This window comes from Pleurodeles waltl, chromosome 2_2 (genome assembly GCF_031143425.1).
Source record: "Pleurodeles waltl isolate 20211129_DDA chromosome 2_2, aPleWal1.hap1.20221129, whole genome shotgun sequence".
In the NCBI taxonomy this organism is placed as follows: Eukaryota; Metazoa; Chordata; class Amphibia; order Caudata; family Salamandridae; genus Pleurodeles; species Pleurodeles waltl.
The window spans coordinates 1,175,058,914-1,175,083,888 of NC_090439.1; the positions used below are offsets into that span (position 1 = coordinate 1,175,058,914).

At 46.3% G+C, this 24,975-nt stretch overlaps 1 protein-coding gene across 1 annotated transcript in view; it reads right to left on the reverse strand.

Moving 5' to 3' along the window:
• Nucleotides 1–625: 625 nt before the first annotated feature.
• LOC138279093 (C-type lectin domain family 2 member L-like) overlaps nucleotides 626–24,975 on the reverse strand; it is a 75,056-nt gene continuing 50,706 nt past the window's right edge. Inside the window, exons 4-5 of the mRNA XM_069219372.1 lie at nucleotides 10,078–10,181; nucleotides 626–753 (exon numbers count right to left, since the gene is read on the reverse strand). Coding sequence (XP_069075473.1) covers nucleotides 642–753; nucleotides 10,078–10,181 — 216 coding nt within the window. The 3' untranslated portion in view covers nucleotides 626–641. The remainder of the gene's footprint in view (nucleotides 754–10,077; nucleotides 10,182–24,975) is intronic.

Genomic DNA, 24,975 nt, shown 5'->3' on the forward strand with positions numbered 1-24,975 from the left:
TTCATAAATTGGTCTAATCCACTTGCACTTTTTATCACACTTCATTCTTCGCTTCTGCTGTTTCTCAATGAATCACGGATTTCACTGTTACCTGACATAATGGCACTGATTTACCGAACTCAGAAGGATGGACCCCCCGCGAGCCCTTCCAGGGTTTGGACTTCTGATTTGCAGACAGGCGGGATAGAGCTGTGACCTCACCCCACAGGCCGAGCATCCATCTGTCTATAGGTTCACATGAAAGCAGCTGACACCTCGGGGTGCTGTACTGTGAGGCGGTGCAATGACAACGCTCTGCAGAGGGCGGCTGCTGAGTTTTGTGTCATTAGCCCTGGAGCATCAGGAGGGCCAACAGCAGCTCTTACTCTCATCCTCACTGAGCTGGACTCTGCCACCGCCGGGTCCACAAGGAGATCTGTTCCCGCCCTCGTTACTATCAGATGAGGAGTGTGAACTGGAGGGAGGTTAAATGAGGATATTGCTGTCATTGAATATGATGCAGCAGCGCCACCCAGTGACAGACACAGGTTCTGCTCAGTGTCCACAGTGTCTTCCAGTGTGTTCACACATACGGCTTCTTAGTACAAATGCAGCAGCGCCACCTAGTGTCAAAGACAGGCCTTCTGCGACCCCCTTGGTGTTCACACATTTGGCTCCTTAGAACATATGTAAGGTCTGGGGAGGTGACATGCAGACAGCCACAGAGCTCGGAGTCCAATAAACATGCACTCCCCGAAGTCTGTTATCGAACACCTGGAAAGACAGACATTTTCCACAGTTAGACAGTGAGAGGCGGAGGCGGGGATTCAATGCAGCTGGGGTGAGACATGGAGACTCTATAGAACGTGGACACAATGGAACAGCAACCAGTGCTGGTCATGACGAGGGCGTAATCAATATAGTGGGAAGAACTCAGCATTCAGTCTGAAAAAAAATATATATTATGTATATTTATATATATTTCTTCGCTACCAACGATCAGCTGCACCACCATGGACACATTGTACGGCATGGATCCAAAAATAATTTAGAAAATAAATCTTTTATTTAGGCTTAAACTTGAACCTAGTAACGGCCAACGCGTTCCAGCATAACACCTTCTACAGGCCCATTCCCTTAAAAAACCAAGGCCCATATTTATACTTTTTGATGCAAACCTGCGCAAACGCAGTTTTGAGCCAAAAAGTATAGCGCCGGCTTGCGTCATTCCAGAGCGCGAGGCGGGTGCCAAATTTATGGAACCCCGCAAGCCGGCACAAAAAGTGGGCTAACGTCTGGGAAAATTACATTAGTGGGTGGGGGTGGCGGTATGGTGGAAGGGGATTTTGCACCAAAAAATGACGTTAGGCTGGTTAGAGGCAAAAAAACAATGCCTCTAACCAACCTAGTGTAATTTCCTGACGCTAAACCATCCATACCTGGGCATGGCCATTGCACTCAGTGCCATGTAGGGGGGCCCCTTTTCAGGGTCCCCTATGGCACTTTAAATAAATATTTAAAATACTTCTCCTTACCCAACTTACCTGGGATGGGGTCCCCCCCATCCTCTGGTGTGGGTGTGGGTGTGGGTGTTCCTGGGGCTTGGGGTGGGCATCTGATGGCTCTTTCCATGGTGTTTTATTATGGAAATGGGTCCACAGGTCCCCTTACGCCTGCCCAGACCCAGGTGTTAGCTAATGGCACAAAGCAGGCTTAGTGCCATTATTTAGGCCCGCCTCCCCCGTGCACCGTTTTTTTTGCACAGGAGGATCAATAAGGCACTAGGGCCTTAAAGTCATTTTTTTGATGGGGACGCCTAACTTGCATCTCATTGACGCAAGGTGGTTTCACACATCCAAAAATGACTTTAACTCCAATATGTTGGCGTTAGACAGGTCTAGCATGAAAATAAAGAACGGAGTTAAGTTTGTGCTGAATTGACGTAAAAACAAATTATGTTAATTCAGTGCAAAGGAAGTATAAATATGCCCCCAAATGTTACCGGGAGGTTATAATTAGGCTCACATTTTAAATGTACAAAACCATTGAAATTCACCAGGTATAGTTAGAGCTACCTCAAGTAACTATAACTCGTGACCTAAGGTAACTATTACTCACACACCCACCATGCACAGTTATTTCACCAAAAGCTTTACTGCAAATATTACATTGATATTATCAACGGTGTTATCAAAGCTGTCTTGAGTGCCATAATTTGTGGGTTAATTAGCAGTGCATAGTGAGGGTGTGAGTTATAGTTAACTTAGGGTGTGAGAGTGCATACATCAGTGTTTTAGTGGGTGTGTCAGTGTGGGCGCGGGTCTGTGAGTGGCTGCATAAGGGTGTGAGTGGGTGTGTGAGTGGGTGTGTGAGTGTCTGAGTGGGTCTGTGAGTGGGTGTGTGAGTGTCTGAGTGGGTCTGTGAGTGGGTGTGTAAGCTTCTAAGTGGGTGTGGGAGTGGGAGAAATTGGTTGAAAGAGAGACAAAAAGAGTTTTTCAGGCTTTAATATCTCATATAATTAGAATGAGATATTTTTGTTGGATTTAACAAAAAAGGAAATGAGTCCAGCTAGACCGGAACCCCCATAGCTCAGTATGAAGGGTGCAACATTAACACTGAGCTATGGAGGTTTTTGTAACTTTTTTTTTTAGCCCTTTGTGGGCTATGTTGGACCGCGAGGGAGCCCTCATGGGTTGCCCAACAGTCCCTAATTTTGTTTTGTTTCTGTTTTTTTTAAACATTTATATTTTTATTTCAAAACCCTTTATGGGCTATGTGGGACCGCAAGGGAGAACTCAAGGGCTTACCTCCCACAGTCCCTACTTTTTAAAATGATTTTTTAATTTTTTATTAAAATGCTCTTAGGGGCTACCTGGCACTGTGGGGGAAGCATTAAGGCTTCCCCCGCAGTGCCAATGCTTTGACAGCAGCTCTGTGCTAGCTGAATAATTTCATCTCTGTCCCCTGCACGCATGACAGAAATTAAACTTTGGATTTTGACAGCGGGACCTCCTTTTATGGTCCTGCAGTCAAAACCCGAAGTGTTTGCTGTGGCTTGGCTGCCACAGCAAGCAGCTTTGTCCCAGGGTTGGGCACCATTGAGACATAGCGGGAGCCAGCCCTGGGTGGTGGTGGTCCCGAGTTCCATCTGTGGCTCCACGAGGGGGCCCCCCCAACGAGAACATAGCCCTTCCAATACAAATATTGTGTTCCCGGTGGTGGTGGTCCCTGGGGCAGCGGAGAGGGCTGAGCAACAACCTGCTCCAAATAACATGTTGTCCCGGAGAGGAATGATCCCTGGGGCAGCAGGGGGGGAGCCACAGAGCCCCACACAATAATTATGAGATTGCCCCGGTGAGGTGGTGGTCTTCTGGGCAGTGGGGGGGGTCCTGCCCCCCCAATCCAAATATAGTGTTGCCCCAGGGGGTGGTGGTCTCCGGGACAGCGGGGTGGGCCATAGGAGTGCAATAGGAGTTGGGTGAGAGTACCAAACTGGCCAAAATGCCACCAGCAAGAACTGTCACTGCCCCTCTTCCATTAGGCAATTATGGACAGTGCATAATACCAATAGTATGCAATTTTAAGCAACATTTGCTTGAAAGCCGTACTGCAAGAAGAGGCTCGGTGTAAAATGTCTCACCATTAGTTTGTCGCGAAAGTGTGTTCAAACTCCCTGCAAACTACAGTCAGGAGCTTTTAGGTTAGGGTACTGTGCTGAGGGGGACCGCTCGAGCTCGGGACCCCCATACCATGGGAGCTGCTGGGGCCTATGTTATACCACTGGCAAGACCTCTTTGGTGCTCCTGAAGTATGTGATCCATAGATGGCTGTGGTGTTTCACTGGTTGGTACAGAAGACTAAAGACCTAAAGACCCATCATTGTTCTTTTTCAAAGAGTCTGTTTGTGCAATCTTTATTATCTCTGAGAGTTTCCAAAACGACCCACTCGATATCGTCTGGGGTGTGTTGTTTTTCTATATAGTGGTTGGTCAGTTTTGTAGCGGATCTTTTACATCTGATATGGGTCTTTAGGTTAAAGACCCATCTATTCGGACTGAACGATGAAATCCCATGGCTTAGCTTTTTACATTGATATCTTGTCCGGGGATGTCTGCAGCATCTCTAATTTTTTATTTGGACAAAAGAAGAAAGGAGCGGACCACTGTAAGATTTGTTACTCAATTTTCAACATTAAGTAACGATATATATAAGATCATTAGAAAACATTGGCATTTATGATTGGAAATACCTAATATTCGTAGTTGTATTTAAAAAAAAAAAAAAGATAATTTATGGAAGGGGTAGAACACTTAGGGATCACTTGTGGCCTAGTTATATCACCACGAATAAATTACCTACATGGTTACCTATGGGTCCACTAGGTTTTTTTAGATACCATGAATGTAACATTTGCAGTTTGGGTATTGCTAAGATAAAAAAAAGTGTTATAATTCTTCTAAAAGCTATGAAATCAAACAGTTTATCAACTGTAAAACGAGATATGTTGTTTACATTATAGGATGTGGATGTGGCAAAATTTATTTTGGTAGCACGATAAGGCCTCGCAAACTCCGTATACAAGAACATGTCCGTGCAATTAAGAACAAAGACATGAGATACCTTCTGTCACTTCATATGTTGGAACAACATGCAGATGATAATAAGATCTAGTTCCATGGGATTGATGTGGTACCATCAAACAAAAGAGAGGGTGATAGAGAACTGCCCCTGCGGCGTAGAGAGGCAGCATGGATGTGCTGCTTACGCGCCGTGAATATGGGCCACAATACTGATGACGAATTCCACTATTTTCTTTAGATAGGCACCTCTTTTTAGGTCTTTCTCTTTTCCCCTTTTGGCTATATTCAATCTATAATGCCACAGCATTAAGGTTTATGAATTGGACACTCACCTTTAATTGGTGGTGTGGTACAATGGTTATATAAACTTGGGAGTCACATAAAATGATTTGTTTCCATATATATATATTTTTCCTTTGTTACCACCAACTTTATTGATTACATCTTGTCAAGATGATACTCTTCTTTTTGAATTACCATAATGTGGTTCCTCTTCCTATGTTACAATTTATAACATAGTACAGGTTATTATTCTCTCTTTTTATTCTGTAGGGTTTCATTCAAATCTCCTTTTATCCATATCAATGTTCTATGGCTTTTAGATATTCGTATTATGATTAAGTCAACACCATTCTAAAATGGCCGACGCATTTACTTGGCATGACGATCATTCCCATTACAAAACAGTCGATACAGCAACGCACATGTCTTCGGTGCTTAATTTAGTACAGGGTATTATTCCCTTTTGAGTTTAGGGCTTTATTGAAATCCTTTTGAAGCCTTGCCAATGCTCTATAGATCTTTTTTCTTATATATTTGCATTATGAAATGGATGACACTGTTTAAAAATGGCTGACGTATTTACTAAACATGGCGACCATTCTTGTTATATAACGGTCGCCATAGTAACGTGCAGGCCACCTGTTTCGAATAAGCGTTTTACCAAGATTTCTATGCTTTATAAGCGGACGCGAGGTCGGACACGGTTTACTTCGATTTTTGATTGGGACGGACATGGCTCATATGTTATGGGGTAAGCGGTCACTATTTGCATTTAGCCTTACTTGTTTAAGGATGTTTTGGTTAACACTATGGAGGGCTAAGCATTAAAATATATTATAAGTGCTTCGCTTGTACAAATGCCATTCTGCGGAACGTTTCTTATATTATATGCTTGTTAATGTCTCTCTTCACTTGGACTGCCTTGCAGTGAAGATTAGCAATATTAGTATATGTGATGTGCTGAATTTTATATTCATCACATATGTTACGGTTTAAGCACTTGTATTCATAGGTGTTTATGGCTTAAGAGTTGTATTTCTTCTCAAAACAAAAACATCAACACTTATGCATTTAATTATTTCAGCTTTGGTTAACATTCTCAAAGAGTACACTTTTGTGTTTACTGGAAATTACACTGTGGTTGTCATTGTTTCGTTTTTGTGGCAATTTTGGCAATTTCTTAGGTGGCTTGATAATTTCTTTTTAAATTCTTTACAACAAAAAATATCTTGAATATATCAAATATACGCGTGGGCAAGTTATAATCATGGCTGATAATCACTTTTCAACTTGTGGGTTATTATATGGTGTCATTATTTATTTTCTTTTTAGTTATAATGGGCTAGTATTGGATATTTACTAGTTCAATAATATGAAAAGACAATTAATTCAAAGACTATACAAATATAAGGTATGATCTGTTTAATACTATAAACACCTTTTAATGTTTCTGTATGAAATATACACATTTTCAGTAAGTATAGAATTATGGAGATATCATCCATATTTCTTTTTAAATTTGTGTTTGTATTCAATGTCTGTACCCTCTTTTCCTGTATGGTTTTTCTGTATAGTTTTTCTGTATATTTTTTCTGTGTAGTTTTTCAGTATATTTTTTCTGTATAGTTTTTCTGTATAGTTTTTCTCTATAGTTTTTGTAAATATTGACAATATGTGTTGAATGGTACATCAATATATATGTTTCTATTGAGAAGATGTGTAATATTTTTTTTAATACTTTTTTTGTCACTTGTCTTTTATGTTTACAAGCTTCTTAAGATTATAAGTATGTGTATTAGAGATGGCTCATGTATATCCTTGTATATATTGTATATGTCCATTGTTTATGTATTTATTGTATTTTATCTTTCTTCATGTGATATATATATATCCTTTCTGTCATTTCAGCCCTGATGAAGTCCTTTTGGTTAGGACAAAACACGTTGGTTGACTGTTTGCTGATGCAAGAAAAAGCAATAATAAAAAAATGAAGACGGTTACAAGACAACGTTGTGTTACTGGAATCTATTGACTCTGCGCAGTGGTGCACTCTCTCTAGATCTTTTGTATTTAATCCCGTTGGGTTTGCCCTTTTGATGGCAGGTGCTGTGATTTGTGCACAGGCATTAGCCATAGATATTAGGCTATAAAACAGCGTATAGACTCTCATAATTTCATGGTAGTCAGGGACAGGTGCATTGGTAAGGCATAACCCGCCACCAATTCAGTAGCAGTTAATATTAACCTATCTTTCAAGCTCTCAGAGTAGTGAGTGATAAGAGTGGGTGTAGGAAATAAGGAATTGAGGGCCTGATTTAGAGTTTGGCTGATGGAATTTGGGGGGCTATGCCGTGTGCCTAAGTACAAGTGCATTATATTTAACGGCACTTCTAGTACAGCGGGGTATATCTGTTACATTTGTGACGGAGTATCCCATTCACCAAACTCTAAATCAGACCCTGGGTGCCGAGTACCACAATATAAACATTTGTTGTGTTCACCCTTATAACAGTGACCTGCTTCATATGTTCCGTGGCCATAGCTCACGGACTAATTCATAGAATACTGCAATAAGTGTTTTTAAAAATACACTGTGTTATTCTTAGTACAGATGCTTGAGTGTGGCATTCTAAGCATGAAAGGTGTGCTTGCTGAATACCACTGCGTCCCTGGGAGATGGACGGTTTCATTTACCTGCGTGAACTTCTCCCCTCATGAAACAGGGCAGAGTGCAGGTCTACAGTAAACCAGATCCACCTTTCTCATACATAGCGCATTCCTTGTGTTAGGGGGTCTAAACCTGTAGACTTGGGGAACAGCCCTAAGACATGTAACAATGCATGCATGGCGGGTCCCCAGCAGGGTTGTCATTTACATATTCAGGGATGTTTATCAGCAGGTGGGCTAGGTTTCCAGCTCTAAAGTTAATCCTCCCCCTGAACCTGCATGGTGCAGGACCCCACCTGTGCCGCAGCTCCTCCCTCAAGCCACCTACAACTACCTCCTCTACAGCTCACACAGGGCTCAAAGAGTGAGAGCTACTTGACATTTGAGAGTTAAACGTGATGGGGAACCAAAATGTGGGATGATTGACGTCTTAGAGTTCCTCTGTGTGGGCAGGGCGATGTTAGCCATGTGACTGGCCACTCTGCATGGAGCCCTGACTTACCCAAGGCCAGTCACCACACCCAGAAGGACAACATATCAGGACAGTAGAGGACCTTGTTAGAAGTGACCACAGGCTGCAGCAATTACAAGGACTGGCACTGCAGAGACTGGGCTCTCCCGGAGCCCTGTGAGGAGCAGTCGCTGCCTGCTGCTCTGCCCCACAGGTGCCCACGTGCTGTGGCCAAGCCTTGCCACCAGTGCCCCGTACCCTTCAGACCATTCACAGGCCAAGACCACACCACAGGGGAAGCATGTAAACTGCACTCCAGAGGGTCACATCTTAATAAGGGCCCTAGTGCCCATAGTGTGAGGTGCCTGTCAGAGCTATCATGTCTGGGGGTGTTTGAGACCCAGGGGGCAGAATGCCTTAATCATGGTCCGACAACAGTAAAGTGTCAGTGTGAGGCATGAACCAGCCCCCAGGAAACAAACCTGGCTGACTAACCACAACAACTTATGCCACTTCACACAGCACTGTGCCCACTCCACCAGTGCCAGCATGTCAGACATACCAGCCAGAGGGGCAGAGGTGTTAAGCCTGAGAATACCGCAGATCGGATCCAGTCTTGGCAGACCACAACAGCATCATAGCTCACTAACAGAAAGACATTATTAATCCAGCAGGTATGAACTGCATTTATAGAGGAGAGGGCTTGTTATTACACTGATAATGCACTACACAACTTGACATCAGTGCATTTTTGTTTCCTAAGCACACTTTTATTAATTATACAACACATTGAAAAATAGTGCACTGCACAGACAAAACAGTGCTCTTTAAACAGAAAAAGTAAGTTTTTGTCCAGGGCACTGACACAAAAAACAAACTGCATAGTCTTCTCTGTTGTCTATTGTATTAGTATTTATAAACAATGCTTTCCCTTGTGAGCCATAAAGTGCTTTATAGGTGGTTTAGTGCTTCATATCCCTTGTAGAAAAACTTTACTTCCATTCTACAAAGTAGGTATTTTGTTTGGTCACATACAGCACTTCAGGAGTGCACATCCTCTGAAACAGTCCACTATACTTTAACATAGTGACTTTGGCACTGAAGGCTTCCAGGAGCTATCCAATTGTTTTGTTTTCTTTTTCCATGGTCACATCCATTGATGATGAGCCCTGGGTTATGGGAAAGAGGCTGCTGCTGATGTGAGGACCCTTTTTCTGTATGTTTCTAGGTCCATGGATTGACTGCTTGTCAATGATGTACTAGTGAGACCTCTCAGCTGGCTCTTTTCTTTCCATGTGAGAAGAGCAAGATTTTCACTGATCATCTAATGAGAAGAGGTCTGTGGGGGCACATTGTTTTGGTGTGACATAGTAAACTTTATCAAGTGTGCATCGTCCCACTGGGTACCTGTCACCACTATTAATTATGATCTAAAGCTCCTCTAGGCAGGAGCGGGAGATACTTCTCATGGCTTTGATCAACCGACGCAGCAAAGGTAGAAATGTGTATGAGGTAGGAAACTCTTAGGGTGCTTATTTTTTTAGGTTGATGAGTGTGTGTGCGCTTGGCTGGAGGGCTGTAGGACATTTTACAAACAGACCTTCTAGGTATAATGCCTGGGATATTTTTTAACTTGCTGTAGATTTGTTTCTGATATTTGTGCTGTAAAATATCCAATTTAGACACTTTTTTAAAAATTGTAGTAAATGTGTGTTGTAAAAAAAAGAACCATTTGAATACATATTTTTCAAAATGTTCTTGCTGAGGAGAACCTCTCCCCCTCCCCAACACCCACCTCTTTCAGTCTTTCAGTTCAGGCTCGCTCGTGTATTATATGCAGGCCTAGAACTTCCACTACCACTTTAAAATCCACCAGCCCCCACTGACACCTGTCAGCCCAAACGTGTGCTGTAGGACAGGTCTTAAAACAACACTTGCAGGGCTCACTTTGTGTGAAATGGACCAGTGTGTCTTGTCCACGGTCGGTGCTCACTGCTTCCAAAGGGAGCTGGCTGACCCTATCCTGGTGTGCATTACACGCTCATATATCTAAATCATGGATTTCAGCCATCCTGGGTACAAACACATGGTCCCTATAAAAAGGTGACAGACTCTTACAAGCTGCTGCTGCAGGCGGTCCCGTTCGCCCAGTGGATTCCATCCTCTCTCTTCCGTAGACCGACCCACACTTGGTGCTCATGGGAAATGTCCATCAAGAAATTCTGCACAAAGGAAAAATAATTCAGCCATGTATTTTTTATAGATTTCAACAAGTTTAGATGGAGTGAACTAAACAATCCATATTTATATCAACCATATGTCCTCGCTCATAAACACATTTTAAAACAATACTTGATTCCTAGTTTTGTCGTCAGTGGGTTGGGCATTATTTAGTTTATAATTTAGTCTTATCATTTTTGTGCCACAAGTTGTTTCAAATGTGAGAACTATTGGCTTTACTAATGCTTGGTTAAACTACTTGATGACTCAAACAACCAGGAAGTCGCAGAGTCTGTAAATGTAGGAAGGTAGCCTCTTGCTAGCCTTGTTACTCCCACTTTTGGCCGGTTTGTGAGTATATGTCAGGGTGTTTTTACAGTCTCACTGGGATCCTGCTAGCCAGGGCCCCGGTGCTCATAGGGTGTGACCTGAATGTGTTCCCCGTGTGGTGCCTAACTTTGTCACTGAGGCTCTGCTAACCAGAACCTCAGTGCTTATGCTCTCTCAGTCTTTAAAATTGTCACTGCAGGCTAGTGACCATTTTTACCAACTCTGATTGGCACACTGGAACACCCTTATAATTCCCTAGTATATGGTACCTAGGTACCCAGGGTATTGGGGCTCCAGGAGATCCCTATGGGCTGCAGCATCTCTTTTGCCACCAATAGGGAGCTCAGACAATGTCTTACAGAGGACTGCCACTGCAGCCTGAGTGAAATAACGTGGACGTTATTTCAAAGCCAGTTTACACTGCACTTAAGTCACTTATAAGTCACCTATATGTCTAACCCTCACTTAGTGAAGGTTAGGTGCAAAGTTACTAAGTGTGAGGGCACCCTGGCACTAGCCAAGGTGCCCCCACATAGTTCAGGGCAATTTCCCCAGACTTTGAGTGCGGGACACCGTTACATGTGTGCACTACATATAGGTCAATACCTATATGTAGCTTCACAATGGTAACTCCGAATATAGCCATGTAACATGTCTAAGATAATGGAATTGTTCCCCTCATACCAAATCTGGTATTGGGGTGCCAATCCCATGCATCCCCGGGGCTCCAGCATGGACCCCAGGTATTGCCAGCCTAGCTCTCTGGGGTTTTCACTGCAGCTACCGCTGCTGCCAACCCACAGACAGGCTTCTGCCCTCCTGGGATCTGGGCAGACGAGTCCCAGGAAGGCAGAACAAAGGATTTCCTTCAAGAAGAGAGAGGGTGTTACACCCTCTCCCTTTGGAAATAGGTGTTAAGGGCTGGGGAGGAGTAGCCTCCCCCAGCCTCTGGAAATGCTTTGAAGGCACAGATGGTGCCCTCCTTGCATACACCAGTCTACATCGGTTCAGGGATCCCCCAGCCCCTGCTCAGGCGCGAAACTGGACAAATGAAAGGGGAGTGACCACTCCCCTGTCCATCACCACCCAAGGGGTGGTGCCCAGAGCTCCTCCAGTGTGTCCCGGACCTCTGCCATCTTGAATGCAGAGGTGTGAGGGCACAATGGAGGCCTCTGAGTGGCCAGTGCCAGAAGGTGACATCAGAGACCCCTCCTGATAGGTGCTTACCTGACTAGATGGCCAATCCTCCTCTGAGGGCTATTTAGGGTCTCTCCTGTGGGCTCCTCTTCAAATAACAAATGCAAGAGCTCACCAGTGTTCCTCTACATCTCTCTCTTCAACTTCTGTCAAGCGCCGACTGCTGACTGCTCCAAGACGCCTGCAAAACTGCAACAAAGTAGCAAGAAGACTACCAGCAACATTGTAGTGCCTAATCCTGCCAGCTTTCTTGACGGTTTCCTGGTCACTACAAATCTACTAATAAGGGATAACTGGACCTGACACAAGGTGTAAGTACCATCAGGTACCCACTATGAGCCTGGCCATCCTCCTACAGTAAACTACTGTGGCATTGCAGCAGGAGGTGGCGCTGTGCAGGAAGAGAAAATATGCGAATGTGCAATGGAGAAACCCACAAGGGAATGGTCGTGAATAGTGGGGGAAGACATCTAGTGTTGTAGTCATGGATCATACACATTCTGGTGGTGCATGCTCTGGGGGCTGTCTGTCTTCACCCTGCACTGGAAGCCAAGAAGAATTCTTCTGTAGGTCGACAGAATCTTCCCCCTGCTACCGCAGGCACCAAACTTCTGCTTCACCGGTCCTCTGGGTCCCCTCTCATCTTGACGAGCGTGGTCCCTGGAAACAGGAGCTGGATCCAAGTGACCCGACAATCCAGTGGTCCATCTGTCCAAATTTGGTGGAGGTAAGTCCTTGCCTCCCCACACCACACAGTAATCCTGTGTACTGCGTGAGCTGCAGCTGCAGCTGCTAGGGCTTCTGTGGACTTTTGCAAGAAATCCTTTGTGCACAGCACAACCCAGGTGCCCAGCACTCCGTCCTGCATTGCTCAACTTGCTGAGTTGACCACTGGCTTTGTCGCACCCTCCTTTGTAGTGTTGAGACAACCACTGTGCTCAGTTTTCTTGAACCCCTGTTCAAGTGCTTCTGCGGGTGCTGCCTGCTTCTGTGTGGGCTCTCTGTGTTGCTGAGTGCCCCTCTGTCTCCTCCTCTAAGGGGCAACCTCCTGGTCCTTCCTGGGCCCGGGCAGCACCCATTTTCTTCAACTGCAACCTTTGCAGCTAGCAAGACTTGTTTGCGTTCTTTCTGCGTGAAAACAGCTCTCCATCCTCCAGCACAACGTGGGACATCTTCTGTGCAAAGGAGAAGTTCTTGCCATCTTCCGTTGTTGCAGAATCTTAAGCTTCTTCCATCTGGAGGCAGCCATTTTGCACCTTCATCCGGGGTTTAGTGGGCTCCTGCCCCACCCCCCGGGCACTTTCGTGACTCTTGGACTTGGTCCCCTTCCTTTACAGGTCCTCAGGTCCAGGAATCTGTCTTCAGTGCTTTGCAGTCAGTTGTGGTCTTTGCAGTATCTCCTATCACGACTTTAGTGTTTTTTCTGGGGAAGTAGGGTGACTTTACTCCTACTTTTCAGGGTCTTGGGGTGGGGTATCTTGGACACCCTTAGTGTTTTCGTACACTCCCAGCAACCCTATACACAATACACTAGGCCTGGGGTTCCTAACTGGTTCACAGACTACTTTCTTAGTATATGGTTTGTCTTGCCCCTAGGCCTATTGCATCCTATTGTATTCTAAAGTGTTTGCACTACTTTTCTAACTGTTTACTTACCTGGTTTTGGTTTGTGTGTATATTTTGTGTATTTTACTTACCTCCTAAGGGAGTATATCCTCTGAGATATTTTTGGCACATTGTCACTAAAATAAAGAACCTTTATTTTTAGTAACTCTGAGCATTGTGATTCTTATGATATAGTGCTATGTAATATAAGTGGTAGAGTAGGAGCTTTGCATGTCTCCTAGTTCAGCCTAAGCTGCTCTGCTATAGCTACCTCTATCAGCCTAAGCTGCTAGAACACTACTAATCTACTAATAAGGGATAACTGGACCTGACACAAGGTGTAAGTACCATCAGGTACCCACTATGAGCCAGGCCAGCCTCCTACAGTAAACTACTGTGGCATTGCAGCAGGAGGGGGCGCTGTGCAGGAAGAGAAAATATGCGAATGTGCAATGGAGAAACCCACAAGGGAATGATCGTGAATAGTGGGGGAAGTCATCTAGTGTTGTAGTCATGGATCATACACATTCTGTCAGGGATGAGTGAGGCCTCTGTGATAAGTCACCTCAAAATGTATCACACTAGGTAGATATTTGTTTATTTAAACTAGCTTACATTTATTTAAAGAAGGGTCATACCACCTACACACATACGTTTAACACATTAAAACTATACAACAGTGGTTCCCAACCTTTTGACTTCTGGGGACCCCCACTTTATCATTACTGGAAACCAAGGACCCCCCCCCCCCCCATTGATTCATTATTGGAATCTGGGGCCCCCCACTGAGTCATTACTGAAAGCTGGGGAGCTAATCTGTCAATATTATTTAATTTTTGAAGCAGTTGCAGACTCCCTGAGGAGGCTTCGTGGACCCCCAGGGATCCCTGGACCACAGGTTAGGAACCAGTGCTATACAACATTAGCATGTACTCTTAAAATCACATTTAACAGTGGAATTATTCTAAAACAATGCTGGTAGAACTTTCCATCAGTTAGACACATTTGGTTCTCTTGCTCTGCACTTGCGTTTAATCAGGAGCATGGCTATGACGTGGTGGTTACGATGGAGTGGGCATGGGGTGTAGCATATTACATCCTTCAATAAATTCACTTTCCGTGAGGTACTTGGGTCCAGGTAACCTCAGTCGGGTATGCTGGGGGCAGTGTCAGATTAGAAGCACTTGAGATAGACTCTGAAGTATTTATCTGAACTGAACTCTTCTCTTTCTAGAACCACGCCCATAGGAAATACACACACGCACTGCCACCCTCACACACACACACACACACACACATACACACACAGATAAATAAACATCTATTTAGGGAATTTTGAGCTTTGGTGAGGATTTAATGTCTCAACATAATGCTACTCTCCACTTTCCCATTGCAGTTAGTTTTTGTGTAGTGTGTTTGCAGCTGTCCACAGGCACAGAACATGGTTGCAAAGATATCACTTTCTCATCATATTCTGGTTTTATTTATTGTATACTTGAAGGGAAGATAACCCTTGGGACTTCTATCCTCCCAAGCATGGAGGGCTCCTCAGGGATTCCCCCACCGCACTGCACACATGTGAAGGGCCCGTACAGATGTGCAAACTCCCCCTCTCACCCCCCCCCCTGGGGCACCTGTGAACTAGGAAGTGCTACAATCATTCTTTGACAAATTAAGTAAAAAGTCATATAGTGCTCTCCATCCTCCAGCACAACGTGGGACATCTTCTGTGCAAAGGAGAAGTTCTTGCCATCTTCCGTTGTTGCAGAATCTTAAGCTTCTTCCATCTGGAGGCAGCCATTTTGCACCTTCATCCGGGGTTTAGTGGGCTCCTGCCCCACCCCCCGGGCACTTTCGTGACTCTTGGACTTGGTCCCCTTCCTTTACAGGTCCTCAGGTCCAGGAATATGTCTTCAGTGCTTTGCAGTCAGTTGTGGTCTTTGCAGTATCTCCTATCACGACTTTAGTGTTTTTTCTGGGGAAGTAGGGTGACTTTACTCCTACTTTTCAGGGTCTTGGGGTGGGGTATCTTGGACACCCTTAGTGTTTTCGTACACTCCCAGCGACCCTATACACAATACACTAGGCCTGGGGTTCCGAACTGGTTCACAGACTACTTTCTTAGTATATGGTTTGTCTTGCCCCTAGGCCTATTGCATCCTATTGTATTCTAAAGTGTTTGCACTACTTTTCTAACTGTTTACTTACCTGGTTTTGGTTTGTGTGTATATTTTGTGTATTTTACTTACCTCCTAAGGGAGTATATCCTTTGAGATATTTTTGGCACATTGTCACTAAAATAAAGAACCTTAAAGAGGTCTAGCAAAACCAACAGCAGATTCTCAACTTGAAGCATCCTGTCTTCAGAGAAAATCCATTGAAGAATCTAGTGTCAGAGATTTTCATAAAAGACAATGGACGCTGGAAAGAGTTTATTAATAAAAAATCAATAGTCTATGAATCACAGAAGCAACCGACCAGGCATTGTCTTAACATGGGAAATGGAGCAAACTTCTCGAACACTGGCAAAGCACTAATGTATACAAGTGTGTAGTCTGATCTTATGAGAACAAGTGAGACACTCTTCAAATAGTAATAATAAAGTGCAACCATTCTAATGAAGCAAGCTGGTCTTCAAAGTTTAGGTGAGCACAGCTCAACATCAGAGACAGGCACTTCCTTTAAGAAATGTTAGTCATGCTTTGCTCCGCATTGAACCCCCATTCTCCAGTTAAATCCCTTTGAATCTGGCTACCATTAGCCCACTTGCCCATCCAGACACTGCTAGCTGGGATATGGTGGCCCTGGAGAAGAAATTATGGCATCTTGGGCAGCTGCAGTGGGCTTTCTCACCCACTTCGTTGCTTGTCCCGCGATGTGTCGCCCTGGTGCCTAGTTACGAGGGAGACCCAGAACTCAATAGGCATGGGGGACACTGCTCCCTTTGCTGGGTAGAAGCTTTGGCAGCCCTGGAAGTGTCCTTCAGGAGCTGGTGTTTTAGCTGGAGTACCGGCTCCTTTTTGCTTCACCTCAGCAGGCCCTGGAGCCCCGAATCCTGTGGGAACAGCTCAAACCCTGTGGGACTGGTGAGCATGACTGCTCAGGGGAGGCGAGGGGATCACTGTGGGCCTCTGAGCTGGGAGATGTAGTGTCTCATTAGTAAGAGATGATGGGACCCTTTTGGTTCCTGCCCGACTCCGCAGAAATGTGACATGTGTTCGGGTGTGGTGAACAGAATTCATGGTTTATATTGTTGGGTTCGCGGTTAAATTCTGAGGAATAAAGACATGCTATACAAATCTCTGTGTGTAGCAAAAACATTTACAAGTACAGGGGTTGGGTAGGACACTCCAACTGGTGACGAGATAGAGGTATGTAAACAGAAGAACTGACAGTGCTCTCCAGAGATTTGCGGTGGTCCAGCAAACTGCTCGTGTGTGCCACATGGGCCATAGTCAAAGCGAAGATCAACATATGTGGAGTCACAGCATCCACCTAACCAGTGCAAAGCTTTCGAAGAAGACAAACGACTTACAGAGAAATGTGTGTCTTATTAGTCAAAACCCCACTAGTGAGACCATGAAAGAGATACTGTGCCACAGTGCACCACAGAGCCATAAGCCATATGGAACAATAATGCTAAAGGAAACGACAATCAGGTACAGTGAAACACTGAAGGCAGCGACAACCACGTGCAAGAAGAGAAATAGCCAGATACAGAGGAACGCTAAAGGTAGTGAAAACCAGGTACAATTCAGAAGATTGAAAATGGTGCTGAACACCTGAAGGAGAAACAAAACAAATCGTTATTGCAAAAGAGGTCACATGACCTCAAACTCGGTCTGTGATGACCCTAAAGCCAGCATGTCACAGGACCTCAAAGATGTTGTAAATTAAGCAGATTCCAGTGGACAGCAGATGGTGCAGAAGAGAACCTCACTTTCAACGTCAGTAAGGTCCACAAATGGTTATAATGGTGTTTCCTTCTTGCAACCATTACTTACTGCTGAAGAATCACTGGCTACTCTCTACTCACAAACTCAAGATGTACAAACTCAGCTGGGAACACTGCATGCCAAGGTCCATTTACAAGACAGGAAAAGAGGGCGAAAGATAATGAGGGCCACTCCCACCGAAACAACATGGGGCTACCTGAGAACGCAGAGGGTCAGAATGCAGTAACCTACTAAGAGACATGTTCAGTAACTTTGTCCCCTCCTACTTCTCTGTTGAGTGGGTACACAGATTACCAGGGAGGAGGCCCCCCCTTCAGTGCCATGCGGGGGCTGCTTGGCATTCCGTCTTCTATACTACAAGGAATGCAACCTCATCCTGAGAGAAAGTCGAAAGATTGACAACCAAGTAGTGGACAATGTGCGAGTGATGATCTTTCCAAGCTGCATGCTAACCATGCAGCATCAGTGGAGTTATTTTCTTGCTGTGAAACGTGGACTTCAGGAATCCAACATTATAAATTCTTTCTTCTTTCTTGCACGACTCCAGGTCCTGGCGGGTTGTACAACATACTTTTTCACTAATCCTAATGAGGCCTGGGACTGGGCAGAACATTGTGGGTTTGGAGGTTCTGCCTCGATGCAACCACTGTCTGCTGACTCAGGGACCTCCATCAAGCACCTGTGGCGGTGATGAGGTCACTGGTCATCAAAGTTATGAGACCTAGCATCCTAGACATGACTTCCCCTAACTTTTTGCCTTCTGACCTCCTTTTTTACTAGCTTTGTTTTTCCTGGCCTTAGGACTCTGGGTACTTTACCACTGCTAACCAATGCTAAAATGCAGGTGCGCTCTGCTTAAAACATGGTAACATTGGCTAACCACAATAGGCATATTTCATTTTCCTATTAATGCCTAGTACAGTGCACTACCTGTGCCCAGGGCATGTGAATTAAATGCAACTAGTGGGCCTGCAACACTGATTGTGTCGTCCATTTCAGTAAACATAGCTCAGGCTTGCTTCTGCAGAGCCTGTGTGTGCAGTTTTAAACTGCCATGTCGAACTGGCAAGTTAACCCTCTTTTTAATAAATATAAGTCACCCCTAAGGTAGGCACTGGACAGACCCACAGGCAGGGTGCAGTATATTTTAAAAGTTGTACATGACCTTTAAAGTTTTACATGTCCAGGTGGTGAAAAACTCTTAAATCTGCCTTTCACTACTGCAGGGCCTATCTCTCCAATAGTTTAAATTGGGATTGCCATATTACATTTTATAAGTGTCATTCCCATGTGGGAAGGGATGGGACCCCCAAGTTTGGTGTCTCTGGAGTCACAATTTAAAATCGCATCTGATGGTTAAGTCAGATTTAATATTATATTTCTGAAAATGTTCTTACCTTAAATCTAGTAGCTTATGCCTGTCTCTGAATACATGTATTGGTGGGTAACAGCTGGTCTCTTGTACATTCCCTCCAGACAGCCACATACAAAAGCAGATTAGGTATGACTGATGGACCATCACCATCCTGATGGACCATCCTGGGCAGAATGGGAGGGAAGAGCTGACACACCTGTATGGGCTGGGTCCTGGTCCCATACAAAGGGCTGCATACCCCCCTGTAGTGTGTCTGGAGCCAGTGCATGAAGGGAAGGGCCCCTGTGCATTACAAGGGCCTCTCTTTGAAGTTTCCCCCACTTCAAAGGCACCATAAGAGCCAGACTTCTGACCCCACAAAATCAGTACATGTCTGGGCCTGAGGACATTCTGCCAGGAAAGTGGACTGCTGTGCTGCAGAAGGGACTGTCACTCTGCTGGAGTCTGCTGGACTTTGCTGTACTCCTGCTCTGCTGTAACTGGCCTGCTGCCTGCTGTCCTCCTTGCCTGGGAGTGAAAGGGACTGCACCTGCATCTATACATCTCCAGAACCAAAGTGAGTACAAGGGTTTGCTGGCTTGCCTCCTGTTCTGAAAACTCAGAGACAATCAAAGACTTCACTTCATCCTGCAACAGCACCTAGACTTTACTTGCTGCAAGTCTTGGAGTGCCAAGAGGAGTCATTCCACTCCTGGGTCCTTGGGAGTGGGAATAAAATGCTCAAACGCACAGTCCACTTATAGCCATCTATGTGTTGGTCAGAACTGATACATCTCCCCCTCAACACCTATTAAACAGCATAGGGTATTATTCCACATAGTTAAACTAAAGAAACAAATATTGCCCTACTCCAAGAATCGCACCTTTCTGAACTAGAGGTTAAAAAGTTACAAACGGGGGGATTGGTCTGGCCACCCGCAGAAATGCCCACCTGATCCCAGAGCTCCAAGAGGCAGCAGGAACTATATGTGGATGGGGGTGCCTGGAGGGCCACATGGCTCCTCTGTTGTTCCTCAGGAGACTCTTGGAGTGCCAAGCCCTGACTGAGGACGCGAGCTGGACACTCTTGGCACCATATGCAGCTCCCTACCAGACGGGGTGGGTGTGGCCTAGAGGGCAGCCTGCAGCAGTGGCCTCGCGTACCCAGGAAGCAGAGCTCCAGGAGTACTTCAGATGAGCGGCAGTATAAGAAATCTGCTGCCACTGCCAGCAAAGCAGCTCTAGTGAGGGTCCCTCCCTCCATCGTTCATCCAGAGGCCCTTTCTACCTACACTCCTCTCCCACTGCCAGTGCTCCATCTGCAGCAGTCTGCTTTGGCCTGCAACCACATGGGGAAGATATGACCGGAGATGGGGGAACGATGGGGGTGTGATGCTGCTGTGCCCCCCCCACATCTGTGAAGGTGACTTGTTAGTGCTGTTCCAGGGATACCCGGGGGACTGCCTCCTCCCTCCCCCCCTGGCTGCCCCCACTTAAGAAAATGGAAATCACAGGATTGCCATCAACTAGGAAGGTGTGGGCGGGGAGCGATCGTTAGGCATCCCCCCTCAGTGGTATCAGCCCCCTCCCCACCAAGCTTGGAGCAGTGGTCAGTGAAGTACCCTACTGTGAAGTGCCTCGCCCCGCCTCATTAAGAGTAGCCTTCAGTGTCCTCCTTCTGCCCATCCTTTTGAGGGTGCACACTCATTGCCTACACTATGTGGGCTATTGCACCAAATTACTATCACGAGAACCCTGGGCTCCGTGATCGCTCAGCGATACCACTGTTCACCGGCTATCTTCCTCCCCATACAACAACATCAGCGAGGCTCGGAGATGGGGTGAGGGTACCTTGACAGAGGGGATCTGAAGGGGGTGAAGCTCGTAGGTGGGGGCTCTCTGTGACATGGGGTCTACGGATACCCCACAATGCCTGCACACTCTATCTCATCTATACTCTGCTTCCCCTACAATGCCGGCAGTCACACTGTGATCAGTGTGGCCCTCTGCACCATCCCTTCATCTTGACAAATCTCCTTTGGACTACAGACTAAGCAGGCAAGCCAAGGGCGAGCCCTTAGGGACCCGACTCTACGGTACTAATACGGGGAATCTGTCAAAGAGATGCCCAGCGGCAAAGAGGCAGGTAAATCCTCTGGCAAACCCTCAAGACAACCCCCCTTCTCTGAAGCCCTCCACCATACATGCCCCACGCCCTCTGCCAAGGGACTGCAACCAACAGACCTGCCCCACGCCACAGCCAATCCGGCGCAGGAAGCAACAATGGACTGCATACTTACTACATTAATTACAGCGGTGGGCACAGACTTGAGGGCAAGGACTCGGATACATCCTCATTGGCCACGGAGATGAAATCCATACGATTGGACATTGCAGGTTTCCAGACTAGAGTGTCAGGACTGGAACAGCGGGTAGTGACAGTGGAGGACCATCTCAACACCACTCCTGACCGCGACTAAGAGCTTTTGTATCTCCACAGTAAGTGCATTGATTTGGAGGATAGGAGCCGCACAGACAACGTCCATTTTTTCAGATTCCCCGAACAAATAGAAGGGAGTAATATCTAGACCTTCTTGCAGACAACCCTCCCCACACTGACGGGCTTAACTTTTGACCCTCCATTGGAGTTTCAGAGGGCACACCGACTGGGCCCACAAATACCGGATGAAGCATCCAGAACCCCTCCAATCATTGCCTGTCTCATGCACCACGGGCAGGTCCGTCAAATGCTCCTCATGGCCCGATCTCATGGACCATTCCAAACAGGAGACTACGAGGTCCGCATCACAGCGGACTTCTTGAAGGAGACCAACAACTGTTGAAAAGGATTCCTGTCACTTAGATCCCGACTACGCCAACTGGATGTCAAATATGGTCTGTTCAACCCGATGCGGATGTGGATCACCGAAGACCGAACTTCCAGGGACTTCTACGAACCAGAGGACTTACGGCTCTTTCTGGACACCCTGTCCCCACAAGTAATGGATATGACTCTTATGACCAGACTTTCAGGACAGACTGTTGGCGCTCAGGGCATGCCACCTCCTCCAGCCACCTTGGAAATAGAACCCGGTCACAATAATGATCTTCACCTCAGAGGCAGGGATCCAGAGAAACTAGTGAGGGTCCCTGGTGAGAGAGATCAAATACGGCAGATGGTGGCGCACCATACTCAGTTGTCAGACAGGGACAAATCTCACTCCCCCTTGAAACTGTTTTCTGTCCCCACCTGACATCATGGGGATGGCACGGAGCATTTACTGCCTGAAAGACTTGATTGAGCTGCAGAAATCTCACCCCATTATCAGCGGACAGATGAGTACCTTGCTGCATTGTGTTACTTGTTAATTACAGCATCCAAGTCCCAATGCATTTAAATCCTAGTTCGGATTTACTAAATAGTCAAGATACATTTAGCTTTAAGTCTAGGTCTCTAGCGTTGTTTTTTCTCAAAATTCTGACCTCTATGTCTTTTCTTCTCCCCACCTCCTTCTCTATTCCTATTCTATTTCCTAGTATATGGTACCTGGGTACCCAGGGAATTGGGGTTCCAGGAGATCCCTATGGGCTGCAGCATTTCTTTTGCCACCCATAGGGAGCTCTGACAATTCTTACACAGGCCCACCACTGCAGCCTGAGTGAAATAACGTCCACGTTATTTCACAGCCATTTTACACTGCACTTAAGTAACTTATAAGTCACCTATATGTCTAACCTTTACCTGGTAAAGGTTGGGTGCTAAGTTACTTAGTGTGTGGGCACCCTGGCACTAGCCAAGGTGCCCCCACATTGTTCAGGGCCAATTGCCCGGACTTTGTGAGTGCGGGGACACCATTACACGTGTGCACTACATATAGGTCACTACCTATATGTAGCTTCACAATAGTAACTCCGAATATGGCCATGTAACATGTCTATGATCATGGAATTGCCCCCTCTATGCCATCCTGGCATAGTTGGCACAATCCCATGATCCCAGTGGTCTGTAGCACAGACCCTGGTACTGCCAAACTGCCTTTCCCGGGGTTTCACTGCAGCTGCTGCTGCTGCCAACCCCTCAGACAGGTTTCTGCCCTCCTGGGGTCCAGCCAGGCTTGGCCCAGGATGGCAGAACAAAGGACTTCCTCTGAGAGAGGGTGTTACACCCTCTCCCTTTGGAAAATGGTGTGAAGGCAGGGGAGGAGTAGCCTCCCCCAGCCTCTGGAAATGCTTTCATGGGCACACATGGTGCCCATTTCTGCATAAGCCAGTCTACACCGGTTCAGGGACCCCTTAGCCCTGCTCTGGCGCGAAACTGGACAAAGGAAAGGGGAGTGACCACTCCCCTGACCTGTACCTCCCCTGGGAGGTGCCCAGAGCTCCTCCAGTGTGCTCCAGACCTCTGCCATCTTGGAAACAGAGGTGCTGCTGGCACACTGGACTGCTCTGAGTGGCCAGTGCCATCAGGTGACGTCAGAGACTCCTTCTGATAGGCTCCTTCAGGTGTTGCTAGCCTATCTTCTCTCGTAAGTAGCCAAACCCTCTTTTCTGGCTATTTAGGGTCTCTGTCTCTGGGGATTCCTTAGATAACGAATGCAAGAGCTCATCCGAGTTCCTCTGCATCTCTCTCTTCACCTTCTGCCAAGGAATCGACTGCTGACCGCGCTGGAAGCCTGCAAAACTGCAACAAAGTAGCAAAGACGACTACTGCAACTCTGTAACGCTGATCCTGCCGCCTTCTCGACTGTTTTCCTGGTGGTGCATGCTGTGGGGGTAGTCTGCCTCCTCTCTGCACTAGAAGCTCCGAAGAAATCTCCCGTGGGTCGACAGAATCGTCCCCCTGCAACTGCAGGCACCAAAGAACTGCATCACCGGTCCCCTGGGTCTCCTCTCAGCACGACGAGCGAGGTCCCTTGAATCCAGCAACTCTGTCCAAGTGACTCCCACAGTCCAGTGACTCTTCAGTCCAAGTTTGGTGGAGGTAAGTCCTTGCCTCCCCACGCCAGACTGCATTGCTGGGAACCGCGACTTTTGCAGCTAATCCGGCCTCCGTGCACTTCCGGTGGAAATCCTTTGTGCACAGTCCAGTCTGGATCCACGGGACTCTAACCTGCATTGCACGACCTCCTAAGTTGTCCTCCGGCGACGTGGGACTCCTTCGTGCGACTTCGGGTGAGCACTGTTTCATGCATCTTTGTAGTGCCTGTTTCAGGCACTTCTGCGGGTGCTGCCTGCTGCTGAGAGGGCTCCTTGTCTTGCTCGATGCCCCCTCTGTCCCCAGACGCAATTGGCGACATCCTGGTCCCTCCTGGGCCACAGCAGCATCCAAAAACCCTTACCACACGATTTGCAGCTAGCAAGGCTTGTTGGCGGTCTTTCTTCAGAAAAACACTTCTGCATGACTCTCCACGGCGTGGGGGATCCATCCTCCAAAAGGGAAGTCTCTAGCCCTTGTCGTTCCTGCAGAACCTTCAGCTTCTACTGTCCAGTAGCAGCTTCTTTGCACCCACAGCTGGCATTTCCTGGGCATCTGCCCATCTCCGACTTGCTTGTGACTTTTGGACTTGGTCCCCTTGTTCCACAGGTACCCTCAACTGGAAATCCATCGTTGTTGCATTGCTGGTTTGTGTCTTTCCTGCAGAATTCCCCTATCACGACTTCTATGTCCTTTGGGGAACTTTAGTGCACTTTGCACTCACTTTTCAGGGTCTTGGGGTGGGCTATTTTTCTAACCCTTACTATTTTCTAATAGTCCCAGCGACCCTCTACAAGGTCACATAGGTTTGGGGTCCATTCGTGGTTCACATTCCACTTTTGGAGTATATGGTTTGTGTTGCCCCTATCCCTATGTGTCCCCATTGCATCCCATTATAACTATACATTGTTTGCACTGTTTTCTAAGACTATACTGCATATTTTTGGTATTGTGTACATATATCTTGTGTATATTTGCTATCCTCATACTGAGGGTACTCACTGAGATACTTTGGCATATTGTCATAAAAATAAAGTACCTTTATTTTTAGTATATCTGTGTATTGTGTTTTCTTATGATATGGTGCAAGTGACACTAGTGGTACTGTAGGAGCTTCACTCGTCTCCTAGTTCAGCCTAAGCTGCTCTGCTAAGCTACCTTTTCTATCAGCCTAAGCTGCTAGACACCCCTCTACACTAATAAGGGATACCTGGGCCTGGTGCAAGGTGTAAGTACCCCTTGGTACTCACTACAAGCCAGTCCAGCCTCCTACACCTCCTCATACATATACTATTTCTCTCTATTCCTCCTTCTTTCTGGTTCTTCCTTCCTACTTCCATTCCTCTTTTTCTCCTTCCCTTCTCTCGATCTATGCCCCT